The sequence below is a fragment of the Sarcophilus harrisii genome, chromosome X (genome assembly GCF_902635505.1).
Source record: "Sarcophilus harrisii chromosome X, mSarHar1.11, whole genome shotgun sequence".
Taxonomy (NCBI): Eukaryota; Metazoa; Chordata; class Mammalia; order Dasyuromorphia; family Dasyuridae; genus Sarcophilus; species Sarcophilus harrisii.
The window spans coordinates 75,153,836-75,179,827 of NC_045432.1; the positions used below are offsets into that span (position 1 = coordinate 75,153,836).

General features: G+C 42.0%; 1 protein-coding gene across 5 annotated transcripts in view; it reads left to right on the top strand.

The window, feature by feature from the left end:
- The first annotated feature begins 4,201 nt into the window (after positions 1-4,201).
- Positions 4,202-25,992, top strand: part of LRCH2 (leucine rich repeats and calponin homology domain containing 2) — a 91,227-nt gene continuing 69,436 nt past the window's right edge. For 4 of the 5 annotated variants that reach the window (XM_031944939.1, XM_031944940.1, XM_031944941.1 and 1 more), the window contains exon 1: positions 4,203-4,771. In XM_031944939.1, coding sequence (XP_031800799.1) covers positions 4,450-4,771 — 322 coding nt within the window. In that variant the 5' untranslated portion in view covers positions 4,203-4,449. Of the gene's footprint in view, positions 4,772-25,992 lie in introns of all 5 variants that reach the window. The other variant, XR_004230628.1, reaches the window with a different exon arrangement.

Here is a 25,992-nt window from a genome sequence, read left to right on the forward strand (position 1 = left end):
CTCATCTACTTTTTCTTATTTAGTGGAAGTTGTGTCCCTGTTTCTCTGTGGATACTCCCCAAGAGTTTCGCAAAGAGTGAGCTGTGCATGAGCTGTTAGAATAATTAAACACTCTGGTTAGATCTTCTATGGAGTTCACTAAATTTTAAAAAGATTCTTGAATAATATTTTTCCAATTATATCTAAAACCAATTTTGAATATTCATTTTTTAAAGTCTTGAAAACTAAATTGTCTTCCTCTTCCCCTTCCTCATTCAGTGAGATGCTAAGCAATTTTATAAACTTATACATTTAAAAAATGCCAACATATTTCTGGACTGCGGGATTGAGATCACAGATCCTTTGAACTGTCAAAGAACTGTAGGGAGCAGTTAACTCGGGTCCTGAAAATGGGTAGTTTTAATATTTTAATAAGTACATTTCAGTATCATTGATATTCTTCAGAATCATGTATTTTATGCATTTAAAAACATTATTCTGAGAAAGGGTCCCCGGCTTCCCCAGGCTGCCTTCCCAAAGGGTCCCACACAACACACAAAAAGATGAAGAGGTTCTGCTTTGGAGACGTCTCATTTTACACAAAAGACATATGCCTTAAAAATGACTTGATTTTTTTTGGGGGGGGGGGGGGGGGGGCAAAAGGAAACGCATCTTAAAAACACTAGGGAAACTCATTAAAGGGACTCTCGGGTAAATTGATTTATGAAGCAAGAATTATTGTACAATGAAAATATTTCCTAATTGGTTGGTTTTGTAAGTGCTGATCTTCCGGTGCCGGATCAGGTTTTCTTAAAGCAAGATTCACCTGTAGTGTATGTGTGAGTTTTGTCCTGCCTAACTGTAAGGCCTCCCTCCCCCATCCCCATCCCTGGACCTTTTCTTCTTCCCTCTCTATGCTTGTTTCACATGCAGACTTCAGCTCTCACATTAGTTTATTATCTCTGTGATACATATTTAGTCTTAGTCTTTCTCCCAATCACTAATCCCCTCCGGCTGATGGGATATTTCGATCTGGATGTCCTACAGACATCTCAAACTCATTATATATACAAAACTAAGTTAGAATTCCTCCCTCCATTACTCTTGAGAGCATCACCACCCTCCCGGTCCCTCAGATTCATACTCTGGGTATTATTCTGGACTCCTCACTATCTCTCCCCCTCCACGTCCAACTGGTTACCAAAGTCTACCGATTTGACCTTTGCACTATCTCTCAAATGCTCCCCCCTTTTCTCTTCCGACATCGTCCCCATCCTGGCGCTGGTCGTCTTCACCTCTCTCATGGACTATTGCAATAGCTGCTGGAGAGGTCTGCCTGACTCAAGTCTCTCCCCAGTCCAAACCATCCTCCACTTAGTGGCCAAAGTGAATTTCCTAAAGCACAGATTCCACCATGTCACCCTCCCCTCCACTCCAATGGCTCCCTCTGCTTCCAAGATCAAATGACCACAGCTAACATTTATGCGGCACCTTCTGTGTGCCAAGCACAACGCTAAGTGCTTTACAAAGCTAATTTCATTGGTACCTCACAACAACTACCTGGGAGGTAGGTGATCCTATCATACCCATTTTCCAAATGAGGAAACTGAGGCAAATAGCCATTAAGTGATTTGCCTAGAGTGAAATAACTAGTAAGTATCTGAGGCCAAATTTGAATACAGGGTCTTCCTAACTCCAAGCCGGGAGGGGGGGGGCTCTACCCACTGTGCCACCTAGCTCCCCTAAATCTAAAGTCCTTTGGCTTTTAATGCCCTTTCTAACCTAGCCCCTTCCTCCACTTACACCTCTGTACTCCCTCTTTCCCCCCACATATTCTTGCTGACTTCCTTGCTGTTCTATCTCCTGACTCTGTCTTTTTGTGGGCAATTCTCCTGCCCAGGATGTATGCCCTTGCCCAGTCTCCTTCCATTTACCTGCCAATGTGACTATGGGAAACCGATCAGGTAAGAAAACGGTTAAGGTGGTCTGTGAAAAACAACCCCCCCAACCCTAACATAGAGATATCGGCCACTTCTGCCCGGACCTCGCTTCACTGGGACCTCTGTGACTGCTCAGGGAAGAGAGATCTTGCTGGCTGCCTTGCTCTGGCCCCTTTTTGGTGGATTTCATTTGCCCCGGCTAATAATATGCTACAGCAGCCGTGTCTATTGGAGTCCTAGTCTGGATTATTTGGACACTATTGATTCACTGGGCCCAGGCGACTTGTTCCTTAAGGTCGGTGACTCAGGGTTCCCTCGGCTATCTGCCTGTGGCGGCGTTTCTGAGACCCTGACAGTCACCTCTGATATTTGGCCATTTTCTAGCTATTCCTGCACAAGTCCTAGTATATTAAAGATGATCTATTTATTAAACACACCGCTTGGCCCAAGGAAGGGCCAGGACGCCTTCCAGCCCTCGTTCTGTTCACTTGGATTCATGTGAACTTGGGACAAAGCTTGGAAGGGCTTCCAAGAGCCCAAGGACGGAGGAAAAGTCCCCCCTGCCTTCGTGGCTCGGGCTCTTGGTGGGTAGCATCCCATTAAATGTATGTAATCTAGCAAAAGGCACTTCCCCATGGCGTTTCATCTCGCCAGCTCCACAACAGTCTATAGATTTAGGTCACTGGCTCCGAATTTCACTTCCATTGACCGAGACTATTATGTTTTCCTCACTCCAGGAAAAGCCCCCCAGATGCTGGAGGGAAGCGGCAGACAGCTGCCAGACGTCCTCACTGCCGGCCCGAGGGCTATAAAAAGCAATTCGCCAAATCTGGCTTGCCCCACTTCATTTCACATCATTTTTTTCAAGACTTCTGCTTTTGCCCTCAGGATTTCAGCACGTCTGCAGGACGGGAGAGCGGCCCAAATTGTGGATCTATTTGCATATTCATTCGCAGGGGTTTTGGCCACCGGCTTCTTAACACTTTGGAGAGGTCTCTCTCTACTATCCCCCCCTCCTCCCCTTCCTCCTCCCCTTCTCTCCATATAGTTTCCAGCTAAATTGGAGGAGCAGAGGTAGAAAGGACTTCAGTGAGTGTCTGTTAGTCCTCCTCCTATATGTTACAGGGGGGAAACACAAGCGCCGAGATTTAACGTCTTTGCTAAGAATTTGGCTAAGGTCGCACCCGAAGTCCTCTCCTCCGGAAGGCCGGGCCTCTCTCCCGGGTACCCAAAGGCCTCCGCCGGCACTTTCCCTTTAAACGTGCCGCGTGCTGCTTGATTAATTGGCTCAGGAAGGAGGGAGGGAGGGAGGGATAATGGGATTCAGAGTAGCCTCAGTAAAAGGGGAGAGAAGGGGAGGGGAGGGGAGGAGAGGGGAGGGGAGGGGGGGATTACAAAAGGAAGGGAACGGGCACATCCGTCTGCTATGTGCCAGGCTCCGTGCCGTTGCCAACAGCCCGTTTCTAACGGGGACTCTGTCCTCCGCGGCTCTTGCCACAGACGGCACCTCTGTGCCCACGACGGAAAACGACTCGCTGGGATCCAGGCCGATCCCGGTCCAAGCCGTGCTCGGGGTGGGTGGGGGTGCGGACCCGGGACTCGGAACTTTCCGTGCGAGCGCAGCTGGGGGGGGGGGTGGCTGGGGCGGGAGGAGCCAGACGCCTTTCTTTCTCGGGGCCGTCGAGCAGACGGTGCCAGGGGGCAGCAGGTGGCGGGCCCCCACGCTTGGCAGCGATCTCCTGCTCTCATGGGCCGGACGAGCGACCCGAGCAGTTTGAGAGAGGAGAGAAGGCGGCCCGGGAGGGGGCGAGCGGCTGAGTTGGCCGCGGCGATCGGGGCTTTTCTGGCCGCGCTGCGCTTTTCGCCTTTCCGTTCTCGCGGGGCTCCCCTTCCCCGAGCCCCCGCCCCTGCTTTGGCCCGGCGAGCTCCCAGTGAGTGCCCTCCGGCTCACAGCTGTCATTTGCCTTTCCCGCCCGGGTCTCCCCCTCGTTCTTCCCCCGCTACCAGCGGCCCCCAGCTGGCCAGAAGTGGCTCCCACCCGCGGCCGGGAACCCGCCGCCGCTCCCTCTGCCTGATGGGGGTCGCTGGCCAGCACTCGAATCCTTTTCCCGCAGGAGCCCCGACCTGCTCCGGGGCACCCTCCTCTTCCCCTCCCGTGCCAGGCGGCAGGAACTGCCCCGCCCCCCTCAGCCCCGCTCCCCACGGCCCCCTCCCCTCGGCCTCTCTCCTGCTGCGCTCCGCCCCGCCCCTCGCGCCCCCCGCCCGCCGGCTCCCATTCGGCGCATGCGCACCCCCCGCGCTCCACACCCCACAGCCCCCGCTCGGCCAGGAGTATTGTAGCGGGGTCTTGTCGCTGTCGCTCCGTCTCTCTCTGGTTCTCTCTTTCTTTTCTTTCTCTCCTGTCCGTCCGTCCGTCTGTCTCTTTCTTTTCTCCCTCGCTCTCTCGCTCTCGTTCTCTCGGTCCCTCCCCACTCCCCCCACACGGGCACGCACACACACGGGCGACACTCGCCCGCTCGCTCCCAGGAACATGGCGGCGAGTCAGGGCAGCGGCGGCGGCGGCGGCGGCAGCGGCAGCGGCAGCGGCGGCGGGGGTAGTCCGGCTCCGGGGCCCGCGGGGTCGGGGGCGGGCCCGGGGGCGGGCCCGGGCCCGGGCCCGACGCTCTTCAGCCAGCCCTTCTCGGGCGGGCCGCAGTGGCCCCCGGGGAGCCTGCAGCCCCCGCCGGCCGCCGGCCGAAGCCTGGACCGGGCCCTGGAGGAGGCGGGCACTTCGGGCATCCTGAGCCTCAGCGGCCGCAAGCTCCGCGACTTCCCGGGCTGCGGCTACGACCTCACGGACACCACGCAAGCAGGTGCCAGGGGCCGGGCCGGGGGCGGAGAGGCGGCTGGCGCCCTGGGCGTGGCGCGGCCGTGGATTCGGGGAGGGGGTCCCCAGGCTGGCACTAGGTGCCAAAGTCCGCTCCTGCCGTCCCCTTCCCCTCTGTGCCCGGGACCCGCAGGTGCCCTTCCCCGGCCGTGGCACGGCCCTTTGCTTTTCGCAAGTTGCCCCGCATTTCGCGTTATCCCGGGATGGGGGGGGGGACGCTTTCCTCATTGTCCCGGGAGCGGAGGAGGTGCTGGGAGCCGGCGGGACTACGAGGTCGGAGCCCGGGGAACCTGCTTATTTGAGGTTAAACCGGAACCTTACGATTAAACAAACAAAACGTGGCAAAATTTCTAAAGGGAAAAAACTGCTCCCCCCCCCAAAAAAAAAAAGTTACTCCGGGATCAAATTACAAATAGGATGTTAAGTCTCTCAGGTAACATCGTTTAAGTGAGTGCCCACTGTGTGCCAGGCCCCTTGTTAATTGTTTTCCCGACCTCAAAGTGAGGCTCTAAATATTAGGTATGTTATGATCGCTTTGACTGAGAAAGTGGCCATTATGTTGTTCCCATTTAGCAGGGCCCACCCAGTGTTCTGCGAATTCATCAAATACTTATTTTCTGCTAACCTCTGTGCTGTTTTGCATTTTCTCTTATGAACACATCCCTTTCCCCCCCTTCTTTCTTCCCAGCTAGGGTTGATTATTTTTGAATGTGTGATGAAAAGGTCACTTTGCTCCTTCTTTAACTCCGTGCTCTCTTCCATTTTCTACGTGTTGTTAAATCACAGATGAAATTGCTTTAATTGTTTTGAAATAGATATGGTGATTCTAAAGCTTTTAGGCTTCGCTGTGAATTTGCTGTTAATGAGAGAGAATAAAAGACCATTTAGATGTAGAGCAAGATTTCAGCATGTTAAATTTCCGGCAAAAACCAAAACCAAAGTGTGATATTAGCTTGCTTTCTCTTGCCTTTACATTTTGTCTTCCCGACAGCCCTTTAAGATAGATGGCAAGAGAGCCATTTCCCTGATTTTACAGAGGCCCAGAAGCCTTATTTGTCCAAATTCATGTGGCTGTTAGGATTTGAATAGAGATCTGTGGATAGAGTGTGGGGCCTGAAGTCAGAAAGACCTGCCTCAGACACATACAGGCCATGTGACCCTGGGTATGTCACTTCACCCTGTTGGAATCAGTTTCTTCATCTGTGAATGAGTTGGAGCAGGAAATGGCAAACCACTCCAGTATCTCCGCCAAGAAACCCCCACCTCCCAAAGGGGTCCCCAAAATGACTTAACAACTTTTGAGTTCAAATCCACAGCTATTGCTGCTCCATGGTGCAGAAGTGGTCATCATGGAGAGAAAACAAGGCAGAAGTGATCTATTTTTTTCCCTTTTAGCCCTTTAATTAGTGATTAATCTCCTTTCAAGTACAGGCTACTTTGAATTCATTCTTGGAACAAACATTTGTGATTTAAGGGTCCCCCTGTGCAATACATCCTAAGTTATGGTTCCAGCCCTCAATGATTGTAAAACCTAATGGATATCAGAAGATATGTACACAGATAGAATACAGATTGGATTGATTAGAGGTACATAAGGAAAAGAAAAAGTCCTTTGAGCTCAGATAACAAAAGATACTTTCAAAGGGGGTAATCAGGGAATCGGCCTTCAAAAAATGTTTGTTGGTAAATTGCTATTTAGGGATGAATATGGACTTCGTGAAGGTTGCCACATGTTCTTTCTCTCACAATAACTATATCGCCAACACCACAAACAGATATTGAAGTAACTTTTTTGTCAGGACTTTCTTTGTATTTGCTTCTCTCTGAGAATGTTTGTGGAAGGGATTGTTCTGTACTGCTTGGTTACACAGAATTGAAATATTTATTCTTGATTAACTTTCAGTGGTTCCCCATTTACCTATATGATAAAAGTCAAACTTAGCCTGCTTATCATGGAGCTCCATTGTCTGGACATTGCAGGCTTATCTTCCTTAATTGTGCCTCCCCTTTTCCAATACTGTTCCAGCCACACTCATTGATCCTCTCTAGAAAATTATACCGTTTTCTGTTCCTCCCTGTTGTCCATGTACCTCATTTGTACACACATTTGACCAAATTTAGCTCGTTTTGTTTGTGAAATCATTCTTGAGCATTCTAGCCCATAGTGAACTTTTCCTCTTTTGGTCTCTTGTATTGTTTTATATACTACATTTTTGGTATTTGTACTATCTTCCTCTTTTGCTTTTTGCTTTTACATAAAGTCACAGAAGTGAGGTCTTTTAGATCTAGAAGAGAACTCAGAGATCAGCTAATATTGGCTTTTGTGTTTGTTTCCCTTGACTAGGTTGCCTAGTCCCTGAAAGGTACTTAATCTTCCACATGATATTCCCCCCTTGCCCAGAACCTAGTGCTGTCCTTTGCTCACAATAGGTAGTAGATAAATATTTATGCAATGATTGGCCTGACGTGTGTTCATTTAGGAATTCCTGGAGTTATACATACATTTAGGAAACCAGTTTACTATTTCAAATTGAGGAGCGTCCAAGATGTTGTGGACTCCTTTCCAGGTAGTCATTTCCCTAGATTTATTAGAGAATTTAAAAAGTCAAAATGAGGGATAGTAAACTCTAACTCTAGTCCAATCCATCCTTGAAAGCTATTTGCCACTCTGAAGTATCTAATACAAGGTCATTTTGCTTCTGCTTGAAGACCCCTGTGGAAGGGGAAACAGATTCTCTTTCAAAAGATACTTAGGAACAGCTCTGAGGGTTTACAAGTTTTCTCTCCAGCCATCCCTTCTTCTGGACGTTCTCTAACTTTTTGATATCTTTCTTAAACTGTGGTATCCCCAAACTGCACAGATGAGGTCTAAGGGCAGAAATCCTCTGAAATTCTTCTCTTCGTTAATTTGCTTTTAAATTTTGGTTAGTGTAAATCTTTAATATTACACAGGAAATATTTTGTTGCTGATATTTTTCTTCTCTCTTGAACTTTCTAAAAAATTTAGACTGTTGCCTATCCCCTTGAGCTGCTGCTCTCTCTGGTTCTCTTAGCTGTCTGGTCTCAAGACACTGGGCTTTTGTGACCCAGGAAAATCATTTAACCCCTTTTTGCCTCAGTTTCCTCATCAGAATGGAGATAATAACAAGACTTACCTCCCAAGGTTATTGTTTTTTTTTATAATACATGATTGAAGTTAACTTTATTTTATGTCACATTCTTCTCATAAAAATAACATTTTACAAAGCATTTCTTTTTGAAGATGAAGATGAATAATATCCCATCAGCATGTTTATGATGTGGACAATGAGGTATATTAATACTATCATTGTGTCCTTTCTATGTCCAAGAGAGGTAGTTAACCCATGGAGTTCATCTATATGGCAGCATGATCAATTTAATGGATATTTTGAGATTTCTATCAGTCAGTCACAATTGCGAAAGACCATCAAAAGTTACAGTCAAAATAACTTTCTATTTGTTTTTTTTTTTTTTTTTTTTTTTTTTGCTGGATTTTCTTTTTTTTTTTTTTTTATTTAATAGCCTTTTATTTACAGGTTATATGCATGGGTAACTTTACAGCATTAACAATTGCCAAACCTCTTGTTCCAATTTTTCACCTCTTACCCCCCCACCCCTCCCCCAGATGGCAGGATGACCAGTAGATGTTAAATATATTAAAATATAAATTAGATACACAATAAGTCTACATGACCAAACTGTTATTTTGCTGTACGAAAAGAATCGGACTCTGAAATATTGTACAATTAGCTTGTGAAGGAAATCAAAAATGCAGGTGGGCATAAATATAGGGATTGGGAATTCAATGTCATGGTTTTTAGTCATCTCCCAGAGTTCTTTCTCTGGGCGTAGCTGGTTCAGTTCATTACTGTTCCATTGGAAATGATTTGGTTGATCTCGTTGCTGAGGATGGCCTGGTCCATCAGAACTGGTCATCATCTAGTATTGTTGTTGAAGTATATAATGATCTCCTGGTCCTGCTCGTTTCACTCAGCATCAGTTCGTGTAAGTCTCTCCAGGCCTTTCTGAAATCTTCCTGTTGGTCATTTCTTACAGAACAATAATATTCCATAATAGTCATATGCCACAATTTATTCAGCCATTCTCCAACTGATGGGCATCCATTCAGTTTCCAGTTTCTAGCCATCCCAAGGTTATCGTAAGACTCAGTGAGATACATGTAAAGTGCTATATAAATGTTACTTATTATTATTGTTGTTATTGTTGCTGCTGCTGCTACTACTAAACACGAGTGTCCTAAGTTTCATCCTAGATTCCTCACCCTCCAGCTCTTCTCTCCCTACATTGTCTCCCATTGCACTTCCATCTATGCCCGGGACTTTGATTACCACACTATTTACATGGATCCCAAATTCCAGCCTGAACTTTAACCTGAACGTCCACTCCCACATTTTCACCTGCCTGCTTCAAACACATCCAAAACATTCTTTTCCCCTAAAACTACTCCTTCCTTTCATCTTCCTAATTTCTCTTGATAGCTGCTGTCCCATCCTTCCTGCCACCTCTGTTTCAAGTCTCTGGATCATCTCCAACTCTTTCCTTCATGTCCTGCATCCTGGGATTATTTGACTGTCTATTCTTTCTCCCCAATTTCTCTCCCATCCCCCTGCTTTCCACCTATATCCGTAGTTTCTAGTCCCATTTCAGACCTCTTTCCCCTTTCTTCAGCTGTCTTCTTGCTCTAAATCATCCTTAACATAACTACCAAAATCATGCTAGTAAGTGCACAAATCAGACCATAACACTCAGCTGCCCCATACACTTCTGTGATTCCCTTTCACGGCTCGGATGAATAAAATACAAACTCAGCCTGCCTTTTAATGCCCTTCACAAATTTATTCTGCTATAACCTTCCAGCTTACTTTCATACTAGATCTTTTCTTGTGTTTTAGCCATTATGTGATCTTGTCTTTAGGGATGGCCATTCCCCATACCTTGAACATATGCTTTCTGCTTCCTTGCCTAGAAAATAAGCTTCCTTCAAGGCCCAAGTTAGGATCTCTTTCTCAAGCCTTCCCTTATCTCAACTGAATTGGATCTTCCCATTTTCAGATTTTCAAAGCTGTTACATTGCCTTGAATTGTGCTGCTTTGTATATCTCTTATCTCCTCCCTTAGATTTCATTCAGTTTTGTTTTATTTTTTTCAGTTCTGAATTCTTACCTACTCTCCTCCCCAACCAATTGAGAAGGCCCTTCTTTCCTTTTTTCCTTCCTTCCTTCCTTCCTTCCTTCCTTCCTTCCTTCCTTCCTTCCTTCCTTCCTTCCTTCCTTCCTTCCTTTTTTTCCTTCCTTCCTTCCTTCTTTCCTCCCTCCCTCCCTTCTTCCTTCCCTTCTCTTCCCTTCCCTCCTTTGTTCCCTTTCCTTCCCTCCCCTCCTTTGTTCCCTTTCCTTCCCTCCCTCCTTCCTTCCTTCCTTCTTTCCTTCCTTTCGCCCTTCTGCCTTTCCTTCCTTCCCTTTTTCCTTCCTTCCTCCCTCCTTCCTCTTTCCCTTCTTCCCTCTTATCCTCCTTCTCTCCTTCCTTTTCTTTTTCTTTTCCTTCTTCCCTTCCTCCTTCTCTCGCTCCTTCCTTTCCCATTGATAGACCTAATTCTAGAACTCATCATCTTTGACCTACTGTTTTTTTCTAACTTGACTAGGTTTGCCCCTACTTAAGCAGTCTGGTGACCCTACTGAATTATTAGTATTAGGGTTGGACTTTAAAATGTTCTACATATATTATCTCATTTAATCCTCAAAACAACTCTGTGATGGAGGTATTCTCTCCATTTTACAGACAAAGAACTCAGGCTTAGAGGCAAAGTGCTTTAGGGTCTCACAGCATTAATGGTTGTCAAAAGGTAGAATTTGAGATCAGACCTTTCCTGATTCGGATCTAATCCTCTGTTATACTACTCTATAAAAAATTCTCAGATAAGATTTAAAAATCTACTTCAGTTTTCTGTAATTTTTTTGTGTATTATATTCTCAAGTAGTTCTGCCTTGTGTCCAACTTTTTTTGCTATAATTTAAAACTGTTTTCTCTAGTTTGGGTGTGCACACATCCTGCGCAAGTCATTTATAGCCTTCATATATTTGACTATAGTTATTTTGCTCCACAATTTGCCTTGAGAATAAATACATCTGACTTTTTAAGCTGTTTTTATAGGACTTGTTTTCAAATCCATCAGTCTTCTCTTAGACCACTTGTTCTAAAGATATGCATACCAAAGTGTTAATTGAATGAGGTAATAAAACAACTGAAATCAATGCTAAAGATAAGGAAGGAAGAATGATTTTGATAGAATGTCAAAATCCTGCCCAGATCTCCTTGGCTTAGGTTTTAAGTTGTGGTTTCCTGTTACTCCCCCCCCCCCCCCAACTCTTTTATGATATACTTAAGCTTACCTCAGTTGTGTTGCCTTTAATTTATTTTTATTCAACTCTACTATTTTTTACTTTGTTCTTTTAGCTTATGTGCCTTTTTGTAGGCCATCTGTCTAAATTATTGGAGCTGTTTTCAATTTGGAATTTTTGCAATTCTTTCTTTTAGTAATCTCTGTAATCCCTCCACCCACATCCCCTGTTCTCCCCCAAGGAGGAATAATATTGCAGCAGCAAAGGTACTCATTGCAATGTCATTCTGGCTAAACACGGGCAATTCTGACCATTGCACCTTTCATCCTTCCAGTTTAACAACCGTCTTTGTAGTGGGGACTTATCAGCCAATGAAATGTAATTGTATGTAGGCCATGTTTTCTGATCTTTTTTCAAAATAATATTAATGTAGGGCACAGAGTAGGGCCTTAGATATTTTTGACTTGAATTGAAGCATGTCAGTTTACCTGTGAATTATAATTCTCCTCTCCCCTCAACTGATAAATTCCCTTTACAACATACCTAACAAATGCTCTCTTCCCTCTTTCTCCCATCCATTACAAATGATGGGGTGACCTATTACCTTACAAGGCAACTTGCTCACTTCTTATATTGAGCCAAAATCTACCTCCCTGTAACTTTTTCACACTGATCCCATTGGGTAAACCGAATCCTATTCACTTGACAGCACTTCCCCTACGTGAAGACACTATCACATCCCCTTTCAACTTTCCTTGTTTGTATAAATGGAACAATAATAGTAACTAATGTTTGAATAGTGCATGCATTTGCACGCTTTATTTCATTTGATCTTCATAACAGCCTTGTGAGATTAGATAATACAAATTTTATTATTCCCATTTGACAAATTAAGAAACTGAAACACATTGAAAGTAAGTGATTCATAGAGCTGGAAGTTGGTGATAGACTGGTTAGTCTCTCTCACAGTGCATGTGCATCCTGTTACTTCAGCAATGTCTGATATGAAATGGTTTTGAGTCACCTTAACCATCCTCCTGGCTTTTCTCAGGATATGTTTCAGCTTGTCAGCGTCCCTCTTAAAACGTGGCTTGTAAGTCCTGCCTTTGACACTACAGACTGTGTGATGCTGGGCATGTCACTTCACCTTTCTTTGCTGAAGACTACTCTCTTGTGACTACAAATTGCAGAACAGATAGCAATCTGTATTGGTAGGGGGAGATTCCTCACCAGGAAGTTCCTACACCTAAATCAGAGGTCCAGAAAAAAAGAAAAACTCTTTAGGGTGAAATGAACATTTCTGGCTGATTCACATGGCTGATTAATATTTCATCTTTAGTTACTACAGCTATATATCTATGTCTGTCTATCTGTCTGTCTACTTATCTACACATACATACTTAACACCCACCCACACACATACATGCACACATCTCATTTCTCCTTTGAGGATAAAAAAATTGAGAATGTACGTCAGCATATAACATGTATATATTTAATAAGAATAGCTAACAATTACAGCATTTTGTAAAGCTTTTGACAGATATCATCTGTATACAATTTGACTGTTTTAAGATACATGTTCTTTTTGCATTTGCTGACTTTGGTAGCATACATATATATATATATATATATATATATATATATATATATATTTATAGTTAGTTCATGTGAGAGATTCATTCTTTTTTTTTCAGTTTTCTATAGTTTTTGTTCCAGGGTATAGAAATTAATTGAATTTTATTTGATGTCTACTTTGTTAACAATGGTTGTGATGATGACCAAAATATACTCTTGAAGATTTTTTTTATTTGTATGTTGTCAATGCAAAAGAATTTTTGTTAAAAAAAATGGCTTTTGACTTCTTTTGTGTATGTATAAACACTTTAAAGAACCAATTGTTACTTGTTCAATTCTTTCCTTGGCCTTAATTTTGTGTGTATATATGCCTTTGACATGTAGAGTGATCAGGATGACAGGAAGTTTATGTGATCAGGATCAGAAATCAAATTCATGTTCTATTTTAGGGGTGGGGGTAGGAGTGGGGTGTTGACCAATTGGAACCTTCAAGCTGTGACCAGAGGGCCAAAAACATGTGGCAACAACTTTTGGTGACTAAGAATAGTTTTTACATTTTTTATAATAAAACTTGAGTTTAAAATGTAAAAACTCTTTACCTCTAGAGACGAACAAAAACAGGTGGTATCTGGACATATTTTGCTGACCCCTCCTCTATATAAAAGAAAAAAATAAGATGTCAGCCAGTCAGTAAACATTTCAGACACTGTGCTAAGTAAGTGCTGGGCATAGAAAGAAAGGGAAGAGAAAGTCTTGTCCTCAAGGAACTTGGTCTTACTAAGGGAGACAGCTTTCAAAACAATAAGTGCAAATAAGCTACAGATAGGATAAATTTGAAATAATCAGTAGTGTGAAGATGCTAAGGGCCTAGATCTCTCCTCCTTCCAACTCACCAAAGGAGGACTTTTCCGGGGCGGGGGGGGTGGGGTGGGAATCAGACAGTCAAGTAACCATATGACTTAGTGAACCAGTCCGACATGAATGAATGATAAAACATTTATTAAACATTTTCTCTGTTTAGAAATCACTGTGCTAAGAACTGGGGCTACAAACAGAAGTCTGCCAGTCCCGGCTTTCAAGGAATTCATGTTAACACATGGGGAAGGTTTCTGCCACCGGGCAGATGGAAATCGAGGTCCCTCTTTGTTTGTACAACTAATTTTATTCCCTCACTTGAGTGACTACAGTTGTCTAGATTTGGATGTTCACTGACACAAATAGGCATCTCTTTTTGATCCTTTCCATCCACCTGATGGCCTTGCTGGGAAAGAATGTCACTAGAAGTTGTTGGACAGCTTAGTGCCAATTTGGGGACACGATCTGTTTCCCATCCCTTGAAGAATGGTTTATGTGAATGAATAATTCAGAGAGAATTTTCCTTGAGACTGATAACCTTCAGAATTTTACCATTTTTTCATAAATAATTGTATAGTTTTTAAAAACACAACGTGAAATGATAGTTGTTAGCAGTTATTTGAGAAAAGGAGTACTACATAAATGACTAGGGGTGCCTTTGTGCAGAGTATTTATGTTCTCCAGCAGCAAGAACAGTGGACTATGAATCTGGCCTCATTTTCCCACTCAGGTAGCTTACTTTGTCCCTCTGGGTTGCACAGCCTCCTTGGAGCAAGGGTAAAGGACTGAGATGAGGCTCTCTCCAAGGGACAGTTTACAATTCCTGAGTCTGCCTGACTCCTGCTTGGCACCTGGGTGGCATAGTCGATAGTGAGTTAGGAAGATCTAAGTTCAAATCCCGCTTTAGACTTATCAAGCTGGCTGACGTGAGCAAATCACAGAATCCCTATCAACCTGCGTTTTCTCATCTGTAAAATGAGGGCATCGACTTTGATGTCCTCTACAGTCGCTTCTAGCTTTAAATCTATGATCCCCCTTCTAGCCATTTTAGGATCTTTCTAGTTGAATGTATTCCCTAACCCTTCCAAATTGAGTGTGACTTAGAACATTTTGTCTTCTTGCTGTACCTTCTTGCTGCATTCCCATCGTTTTGGATGGTGTGATCCTTGTACTGTCCTCCCAAGTCTGAAATCTGGGAATGATTTTTGATACTCATTTTTCTTCCCCAGAGGGCCCAGACAATTGGCTGCTTCTGTCAGTTCTGGTTAACTTATTTTAATGGTATTCCAGTTGTCAGCCATTCTGGCATCTCCCGTATATTGCAACGAAAATAATTTCTTAATGTTTGCTATTTTATTTAGTTAGATTAGAGTTCTCTAATTCAGGGAACTTAGTTATTTGGTCTCCCAGCTAGAGGCAGCCAGTAGGCACAGGAAATAAAATGTTAGACTTAGACTTAGGAAGAAAGACATGAATTCACATTTGGCCCCAGACTCTAACTTTGGCCCTTGATGCCTACAAACTGTGTGTGAGATCAAGTAAATTGCTTAATCTCTGTTTGCTTCAGCTTTCTCAACTGTGAAATGGGGATAAGAATAGCACTTACCTTCTAGGGTTATGATGAGGATCAGGTGACATGATATTTATAAAGTGCTTAGCACCATGCGTAGCAAATAGTAAGTACTTAACAAATAAATCCTGCCTCTTTTCCTTCCCTGTCCTTACATTCATCTTATTAGAAAGAATATGTTAAGAGAGCAAGTAGTTGCTAGAGAGAGGTCCTCCAGCACCATAAAGCAATGCCAGCTGTTGGGAGAGGCCTAGAAGTTCCAAAACAAGCTCCTGATAAAAGGCCTCAGTCTTACTTCTTTGGGGTCACTTTGCATACAATTAGCCAGTTTTACATCCCTCCAATAGGGCATCACAACATGGTAATCAGAGTTTAGAATTATTGAGAGTCATCAAGCAGAGGCTAAATTGATTGGTATATTCAGTTTTCCTATTTGTAAAATGTCTCCAAATGGAAGCACAGAAAGTCAGACGACTTAAACAACCAGTAGTATGCACTGAGTATGTTAAACATCATTCCTAACTGGTGCTACAGAACTAAGCAGAGAAGACTCCCCTAGAGTTCCCCCTCAGGAGCCTGGCTTTCATGACCCTAACTGAGCTATCAACTTCCTATCCCCCACCAACCCCATCCCTATCCCCCCCTCAGCAAACTCCAGTCCATCCTAACTTGAGTCAGGAACACTTACAAAAGGGGCTTCCTGGTAGCAGGAATTCTTGGTCTGTTATCCTTGCATTTGTTTTTTTAAAATATTTTGAGGACTCTATAGGAATGCAATTTGTTTTCCCAAATATTCATACACATGATTATTATCTATTATAATGTATAACATACATATGTATAATAAGAATGCATGTACACACCTATGTATATTCATATGTGCACATGTGTGTATGGTGCTTCTGAATAGCACTCCAAACGCTTCACCTTTAAGTTAAGGGGAAGTATCAGCAGCTCATGGCATGCAAGGCAAAGTTATTTCAATGTAAATAACTGTTCCGGGGTATGTGATTGCTCGTTTCAGACAGAATAATGAGATCTTGAAGTCTTTTTGCTTTCCTGTGCCCTTATTCCCTTTCTTCTTTTGTTTTCTCCTGGATCCGCCTCCAGTTTTCCAGAATTCTTTATCATCATCCTTCATCCAAACGTGCCTTCTTCATGTTCCCCAGTCATAACTTCCATGTCCTCCACTGAGTGACAGAAAAGGGAAGTCCGATTATGTGATTGAAAGGGTTTCACATTTGTGCCCCTTGCCTTTGCCCTGCACTCTTCCCTTCCCCACTAGGACAGAAGAACAGGAAGCAACAAATTGGCACCACACCAATTTCTGAAAGATTGCTTAATCCTTTTGGAAAGGTGTCTTTTGGACCGCCTTCAGCCAAATGTCCTAGAAAGCAGTCTTATGCATCTGGTCATTATCCTGTGCTGATTTATTGACCTCACATCCAGACTCATCCAGCAAGCATTTATTAAGTGCTTATTACTATGGTCAAGGGTATTATGCTAAATGCTGGGGATACCAAAACAAAACACAGTATAGCTCCTTCCCTCAAAGAACTTATACTCTCCTAGGGCAAAAACTCTTGGCCTGATAGCCATGAATAGATTTTAAGGGCTCCATGAACTTGAATCAGAAAAAAGTGACCTCTTTATTTTTATTCATTTCTAACTAAAATTTAGCAATACTGTCAGTGATGAATAGCATCAATAAACCACAGGAGAATTGACAGTAGTCATTGATTATGTCGCCAGTTGAAGTGACAGGTATTTTCATATTGCATTATAGTTGTAATACATATCTCCTAATGCTGTAATCACTGTAGTTGTTAGCCCTTCTGCTGGATTGCATGTGATCCCAGTCTTCCTGCCCTCAGACAGATGCTTCTGGAATGGACCTGGCCACTTTTGGGAGTCCCTAAGTTTTACTTGATTGCTAAAGAGATCCCCGACACCAAAAAGGTTAAGAACAAGAACCATTGTCTTAGGAAGGTAAATATATATATATATATATATATATATATATATATATATATCAACACAATTTAAGAGTGGGACAGAACGGGTCAGAAAAGACACGTAATGACTTTATGCTAGGAAGAGGTGGAAATGAGGAGTGCAATGTAAGCATGCATTGAGGCCACACCCAGACGGGAGAAGGAATGCTGCATCTAGGGAATAGCTAACTAGTAGGCAGATTTGGCCAGAGCATCGAGTGTTTGAAGGAAAATAATTTGTGTGGGCTAAGTCTGGAAAGATTGGCTGGACCAGATCAGAAAGGGCTTCAAAAGGGAAGCTGAAAAGTTTTCGTTTTCTTTTAGAGGCGGTAAGAAACCAGTGATGGCTCTTAAACAGGGAAGTGATATGGTCAGACTTGTGCTTCAGGAACAATCAATTTGGCAGCTGTGCTGGCATCCAGTCCAGTTAGGAATCCCTTGTAATAGTATAAGCCAGGCATCATAATGGCCCAAACTTAGCGATGGCCCTTTGATCAGAGAGAAGGGCATGGGTGCAAGAGATACTGTGGAGGTATGTTTAACAAAACTGCAACTGTTTTGATATGTGGGTGGGGGACAGGAAAGATTGAAGGGTACCTTTAAGGTTGTCTCCTTTGGTGACTAAAAGGATAGTCGCACTCTCAGTAGAGTTAGGGATACTCTGATGGGGAAATGGGGCTGAGGGGAAGATAATGAATTGTATTTGGAGATGTTCAACAAGACACTGGGCAGCGTGGTGGTGAGGTGTTCAAGAAAAGAACATGTCAACTGGGGAGGGGGAATCCTACCCTGGGATTTAGCAAATTTGTTTTAAAAAACATTGTGAATAACTAAACTTCAGTATAATTTTGTATAATTCTTTGTAGTTTGTTTTATGCATTTAAAATATTCTGAGAAAGATTCACTAGGCTTTGCCAGCCTGCCAAGGGCATCTCTGACACACAGAAAGTTAAGAACCCTTAATAGAAAACAGTTGTAGAGTTTGGGGTCCTAAGCTATTCTATGCAGTGCTCCCAAATGCTCTCTTGGTGTCACCTCAGGCTCCTTAAAGCATTTCCATATTTTTCTACTTTTTAGTCTCAACCTTGTTGTAGACCTTCATCAACTACATATTTTCTTGTTAAAAACCTAAAAAAAGCAAGCCAGTGTTTTTTTCCTATGCGTGTTGGCTCACTTCTATATATGTGGGTCATGTATGCATTTGATCAACCTGCAAGTCAAGGCAGCAGAGACCCAACGGTTGACCTACGTCCTCTGAAACCTAAGTCCATCTAGTATATGATCTTGTCACATGACCTATCTGTCCCTTCCCCAGCCTTAGCAGTAGGAAGAGCTCCCACCACAGAAAGGTGAGTTTGCTTTGTGGATGATGAGCGTGTCTGTCAGTGCTCTGAGCTGATTTCTTAGGGTTTTGAGGTGGAAAGGAAAAGCTGCCAAAATTGCTGACAGACAACTGCCAGGCTTTGGACAATTGAGTTCTGCTTCTTTTTTCCTCAATGTAAAGATCCCTCCTTTGAGCCTGCCTGATGGTTACGGGGCCATTCACACTGCTAGATAATCCTCGTCATCTACGTTCAAAGTTGGGCCTTTTGCTTTTAATGTCAGTTTGTGTTTTAATTTTATTTTATTTTTTGCTTCTCAGGCTGTTTTTGTTTTCTCAAAGTGGGCACCCCATCATCCATTGCTACAATTCAGAGAAGTCTTTTTGCTGTTGCTTTCCATAATTGATAGTTGTACCACTTATTTCAGTGTGCAATGGGAAAGTTTCTTTACTCCATGATGTCTCCATCATTGATTAAGTTCTTTGGGAGCAGCTTAGAAATTTAGTGACCAGGTATTTTATTCATCCCTATGAGCCTTCAGTGTCATGGACTGACTTTATTAATTTGTCCTGATTGATAGCATAATGATTTCTTGAGAGTACTTAGTTCAGAAGTCACCTGTCCGTATAGGGCATCCTTTGAAAGCAGATGCCAAAGCCATGAGATAGTCATTTCCCATCAGGCTCCAGCACCAGTCTTCATTCCTTCAAAGATAATCTCAACTGCAGTATCCATAGCTCTAGCTACTGCCTCCTCTTTGCTGTTCCTCTTGACAGTTCTTTTAGATGGGAAAATATAGAAGGAAGTAAGACTTGAAAGGATATTAATTAGTACGGTAACTGCTTTATATTGTCAAATTCATAAGGAACATAAGACTGTTTTCTTATCTATTTTGACACTGAAGAGCTGAACATGTGCTGAGGGCTAAGTTAGGTCTTTTCTTAAATATTTTATAGAATTTATATAAAGTTCTAATGATACATACACAAGACCATACTGTATACAGTCCTGTTTAACAAAAACATTGTCTTTGTCATAAGAACCAAGCATACCTTTTTCTAGCATTTTTTAAAATTATGCATGTGGTGATGATGCATTTCTTGGATTGTTGTTATGTTTTTTCCTGGTACAAAGTTCAGAATGTTTCATAGCTAGTTTCCAACATCCTAGAATGGTATTAGTGAGAATAGAGAGGATGGTAATAATCATGACATGTTCAAGATTTAATAACTAGCTACGGAGACAAAATTGGGAATAAGTATATAGTTCAATGCTTCATCTGCTAGGCCAGAATTTCCCAAATGTTATCAGCCAATACCTAAGAACTTTTGGAAACAGGCCCATGAGAAGAGAGTGTTGAAAATGCCATTCTCTTGATAAGTTGTTTAATTGCTAGATAAAAAATATTAACTAATCTTAGAATGTCGCTAGAGCCATGTATGTACTCAATGGCTTTGTTTTTCAAACTTTTTTCTCCCCCTTTTGTTGGTGTGATTCATCTAGGTTGGGGTACTAAGGAGGGGCAGAAACTGGGGTTACTCTAGAATTGGAAAGACAGGCACAAGGTCTTGGGAAATTTGGGAGTGACACTTGAGGAGTTTTTCCTGGAATTAGAATTCACTTATGTACATTCTAGTCTCGAAATGTATCAAAACAGGAAGGTTTTTTTTGGGAGTTTACAATCCAATCTCTGGGTCAGATTGCATATCTTTCTTGAGTCAGATCAGCAAATTGTAGATCTCAAGGATTTGTTGAAGGATAGTTGTTGATCACAATACTAAACCATGTAATGGCTTAATTTTTCTCTTCCTTACTGCATACTATCATTAATTACATATAATCTTCCTTAACTACATATTATTTTTGTGATATTCAGCATCAATTAAACAATCGATAGGGGAAAGACACTAGCATTAAGTAGGGAATCAGGAAAAGTTTCTTGTAGAATGTGGGGTTTTACCTGGGACTTGAAGGAAATCCGAAGGCAGAGATGAGGAGAGAGACCATTCCAGTCCTGTATGAGAGATCAGAATGTCTTGTTCATGGAACCAGAAGCATTGATATGGTCAGCGGGAGGGAGTGAGGTATAAGGAGACTGATAAGGTATGAGGGGGCCAGCGGAGAAAGGGTTTAAACACCAAACGACAGACTTTATATTTAATCCTGGAGGTGATGAGGAGCCACTGAAATTTATTGGGGGGGGGCAGGAAATATCATCACATCTGTACTTTGTGAGGAATAATCTGATACCTGAGTGGAGAATGGATTGCAGTGGGAAGAGAGGCAGGTAGACCCACCAGCAGACTATTGGAGTAGTCCAGTTGTAACATGATAAGGACCTCCCCAAGGATGGCAGCAGTGTTGTCATAGGTGAGGAGTATATGTGAAAGATGTTACAAAGGTAAAATGAATAGAAGTATTTGGATGTGCCTTATGAGAATGAAGAAGCAGGAATCCCACCTACATTGTGAGCCTGGGTAATTGGGAGGATGGTGATGTCCTTGATTGAGAGAGAAATTAGGAAGAGGGTTTTGGAGAAAAGATAATGAATTCCGTTTTGGGCATGTTGAGAGATGTCTCTGGAATATCAGTTCGAGATATCTATTAGGCGATTGAAAATGCAAGACTGTACATCAGGACATAGGTCAGGGCTGAATAAATAGCTCTGAGAATCATGAGTAGAAAAATAATTGAATCTATGGGAGGGGATGAGATTACCAGGTGAAATAATGTGGGGGAAGAAAAGAGAGGAAGTAGGACAGAATCCTGTCCTACCATTAATTGAAATGATCTGGACCAGGGATTCATAAACTTTCTCCTCTCACAACCCATTTCTGCCTGACAAATTTGTATATCACCCTGGATATATAAGTATATAAAATAGGCATATAGATCACACTTTTACTGAGAATAAATTTTAGTTTTGGGACCTCCACATTCACTTGTGGGACCCCATATGGGGTTGCATCCCAGAATTTAGGAAGCTGGACTAGATAAAGTCCAGCAAAGGAGGCTGAGAAGCAGTCAGATAGGAAGCGAACCCAGGCTAGAGGAGTGTGTAGAAAGACTAGAGACAAGAATATCAGGGAGAAGAGGCTGATTGACAGTGTCAAAGCCTACAGAGGTTAGGAAGCATGAAGATAGTACAGTGATGTTAAAAATCTTCGGTACCTTTGGAGAGAGCAGAGCCAGTTGAATGATGACATTAGAAAAAAGAGTTAAGAAGACTGAAAGGTGGGGCAGCTATCTGGGGCAGTGGATAGAGCACCAGTCCGGAATCAGGAGGACCTGAGTTCAAATGTGGCCTCAGAGACTTAACACTTCCTAACTGTGTGACCCTGAGCAAGTCACTTAACCCCAATTGCCGCACTCCCCCCCCAAAAAAAAAAAAAAGGAAAGGAAAGAAAAAAAAGAAAAAGAAGAGTGAGAGGAAAAGAATTAAGAGATTCCATTGTAGATGATCTTCTTGAGGAGTTTAATCTAAAGAGGAGAAATATGGAATGATAGCTAATGAGGAGTGGATGGATCAGTGAGGTTTTTTTTTTTAAAAGATGGGGGACACATGGGCACATTTGTAGGCAGCAGAGAAGCAGCCATTAGACAGGGAAAGACTGAAGATGAGTGGAAATGATAAGAGGGGAAAAATCTATTGGTGAAGAGAGGAATGGAATGAGATCATTTGTGCATGTGAAGGAGTTTGTCCTGGCAAGGAGATGGTCTACCTCATTATGTGAAACAGGGAGTGTAAGATGAGGAAGGGAGAAGAGGGAGCCCCCAGCTAAGGGCCCTCAGTTGTTTTCAATGAAATGTGAGACGAGTTTCCTAGCTGAAAATATGGGAGGTTTGAGGAGGGATGAAAAGTTTTAGAAAAGTTTCTGTGGTTAATGGGCTAGTGAATTAATTAGGATGGCATAAAAAGGATTACCTTGGAGCATTGAGGGCCCACTTGAGCTTGTGTAACACAGATTTGTAGTGGACCCAATCAGCAGTAATTTGTAACTTTTTCTCCATTTTTGTTCAGCAGCAGGTATGTAGAAGTGAAGGCAGAGATGAGTGGTTGAGGGAGTTTGCCTACCAAGATAGCCCTATACCAGTGAAATCATACATTTGGATCATAATAATATTAACATGGTTTTATTTGTGATAAAGAATGTTAGTTACAAAAACTGATTTTTTGTTCCTTTAGAATTGCAAAATATGGTTCTTCTAGCAAACTTGGAACTTTATTGTAAGATATAAAGATAATCCAGGAAGCATAGCAGTTAATTCTACAGAAACACAAAAAGAGATACAAATAAATATGGCTAAATATTTAATTAAATCCTAATTAAATAAAATTGAATATGATAGAAAACAAGATATTCACCATAATATCAACTTAATTAATAGAAGGAACCCATAATGCCTTGAGATAAAAGTCTGTCTGTACCACAGCTTTTAGCAATCAATTAGTAAGTATTAAATGCCTTTCTTGTGCCAGAAGCTGGTCCTGGGAATCCAGATACAGAAAAGAAAATGAGCTCTATTGTCAAGGTGCTTGCGTTCTATTGGGGGAGATAACATCTAATTATATAAAGAAGAGGGATTATGTGAGTTTATATTCTATCCCAGAGGCAGTAGGGATACACTGGAGTTTAGTGTATAGAGAGCTGCTGTGGTCATATCAGCAATTAGGGAAACTCCCTTTGACGGCTGTATGCCAGATAGATTAGAGTGAGGAGACACTTATTAGGATGTCATGACAGTAGGCCAGGTGATAGTGGTGAGGACTTGCACTTCAACAGATGGTCTGTATCTGACTCATGCCACACGTTGTTCTTCTTGTTGACATCTTTTTCATTTTCTAGCTTTTGAAGCTCCAAGTGGTGTAAAGCAAAACTTATATCAAATTGTTTTAAGTTATTAATATATTATCAATCCAAGCAAGCTTTCAGCAGTTTCACACACTTTTTATTTTATTTTTTTAAATCTGTCTCTTTTTTATTTATTTTCCAAATATATGCATGAATAATTTTCAGCCACCCTTACAAAATCTTGTGTTCTAAAATTTTTTCCTTCCCCTAGATGGCAAGTAATCTAATATATGTTAAACATGTACAATGCTTCTATACATATTTCCATAAATATCTTGCTGCACAGGAAAAATCAGATCAAAAAGGAAAAAATAAGAAAGAAAACTAAAAGCAAGCAAATAATAACAAAAAGAGTGAAAGTGCTATGTTGTGAATCATACTCAGTCCCCACAGCCCTCTCTCTGGGTGCAGTTAGTTCTCTTCATCACAAGACCATTGGAAGTGTCTTGAATCATCTCACTGTTGAAAAGAGCCGTGTCCATCAGAATTGATCATCTTATAATCTTTTTTGCTGCCGTGTACGATGATCTCCTGGTTCTGCTCATTTCACTTAGCATCAATTCATGTAAGTCTCTTTAGGCTTCTCTGAAATCATCCTGCTGCTTGTTTCTTATAAAACACTAATATTTCATAACCTTCATATACCATAATTTATTCAGTGATTCCCCAACTGATGGGCATCCACTCAGTTTCCAGTTTCTTGCCACTACAAAAAGGGCTGCCACAAACATTATTGCACATGGGAGTCAGACCCAGTTTTTGGAAGAAAAAGTAGATAGCAATATATTTCTTGTCAATCCACTGCTCACGTTGTTTCTAATGATTTATGAAGATTTCTTTCTTTTTTTTAGTATTGCTATGTTAAGGAAGAAGCATTATTTCTGATGGAGTCATGGAGATAGCTTTTACTACTCAGAAAGTACAATGAAATTAAAAATTTAAGGAATGTTGCAAAGATTAATTCATTAATCCTCAGTCCAAGCTCTTGGAAAAATGTGGTTTTCTTGAGCATCTCCTCCTGCATGAAAAGCAGTCTTATACATAGTACCCACTTTAATGTGGTCATGGTCCAGCTAGATATCAAAATCTTAGGTTTTTTTTAATTTCAAATTTCAAGCCAGCTTTTACACTCCTCTTTTATTCTTATCAAGAGATTTCTTCTTAATTCTTCTTCATTCAGATATATTTGGTTGCTGAGACTATGCATAAAATCTTTTTAGTTTGCAGTCCACTGTGGCAGCCTTTGAAAATTTAGGCTCACCTCCCCAGAGCAATGAGGAAGGCAGCTTTGGTAGAAGAACCTATAAAAGTTTATTATTGAGGGTTTTTTTGGGAGGGAGAACAAAGTTGGGGGGCATAAGGTGACAGTATTGTGAAATATTTCAAGAATGTGAGCCAATAAGTCTATTTGCTGCTTTCTCACCTCCCCTTATTCTGTGGATCTACTTTCTTGCTCTTCTTTTAGCAGATTTAGTTGTGCTGTTTGTTAAACCTCCACAAAGGATGTTTTTGCTCTTTCAAAATCTGAGGAAAATTGGAAGTAGACTTTGTTAATTAGAGGGTTGATAATTAGCTAGTATTTTTATTTTGACTATAGTATGTATTATCTTCTTTGGCTCCACTAAATTAGACTAATTCTACAATTTTGAAGTCATGTTTACAAAGTGAATAGAAAACCTCCTGTAGAATTTGGTTGAGCACATTCATTAGGTGGCCTGGCAAAGCCTGGAAGCATCAAAACCTGAAGGAAGTTGCAAAATTCTTTTGGATGAGATAATGAAATGCTCTTTTTGTTGAGGGGAAATGGCTGTTAGAGAGAGGGATAAGGACTTGCTTGGGCTTTTCATCCTCCTTCAGTGTAGGACAGTGAAGGGGGCAGACCTTTTGTGCCACTGACAGCCTTGGAATATTGCCTAGGTACTGACAGGGGAAGTGACTTGCTCAGAGGGTCACATAGCCTATAGCCTCTATGTTTATGTATGTACTTACTGTTTATGGACATACATGCAGACATGTGTACGTGCAAGTATGTGGCATATGTCCACGTGCATAGTGTATATACAGTGTAGTTTGTTTATCATAATGTATATTTGTATGTGTGTACTGTGCATATATGTGTGTATGTATATATGTGTCAGAGGTAGCACTTAAAGGTAAGTCTTCCTGGTTCTGAAGACCATTCTCTTTATACTTCCAAATGCTAACTCACTGACAAAAGTTGATATTTTCATAAACGATGCTTTTTTATTTATTAAAATATCCATGTTCGTGTTTAAGTTAATAACAAAGTAAATTAAAATGTGTAGGTTATAAAAATATTTGTTTGCTGTTCTAAAACTGGTGAGTCTGCTGAGCTCAGCATGTGGAAGATCTATCTTCAGGTCCTCTGAAACACACGTTTCCCCCCTCCCAGTATTTCAACACCCTCCCCCCCCCCGCCCTCAGCAGTTCTCAAAGACTCAGTTATAGAGCAGAAGGAGTTTCCTGACCAGGAGTTCCCTCTCCTGTGGTCATAGCCTTGTACAGTATACCACATTCATTTGCCCATTTCATGTCATGTTCACTGACTCCCTTTACAATCTGGAATGAAAATATCGGCCAGTGTTGTTTTAGCATACTTCCACTTCCCAGCTGTCAATATCATTGTAATATTACAATA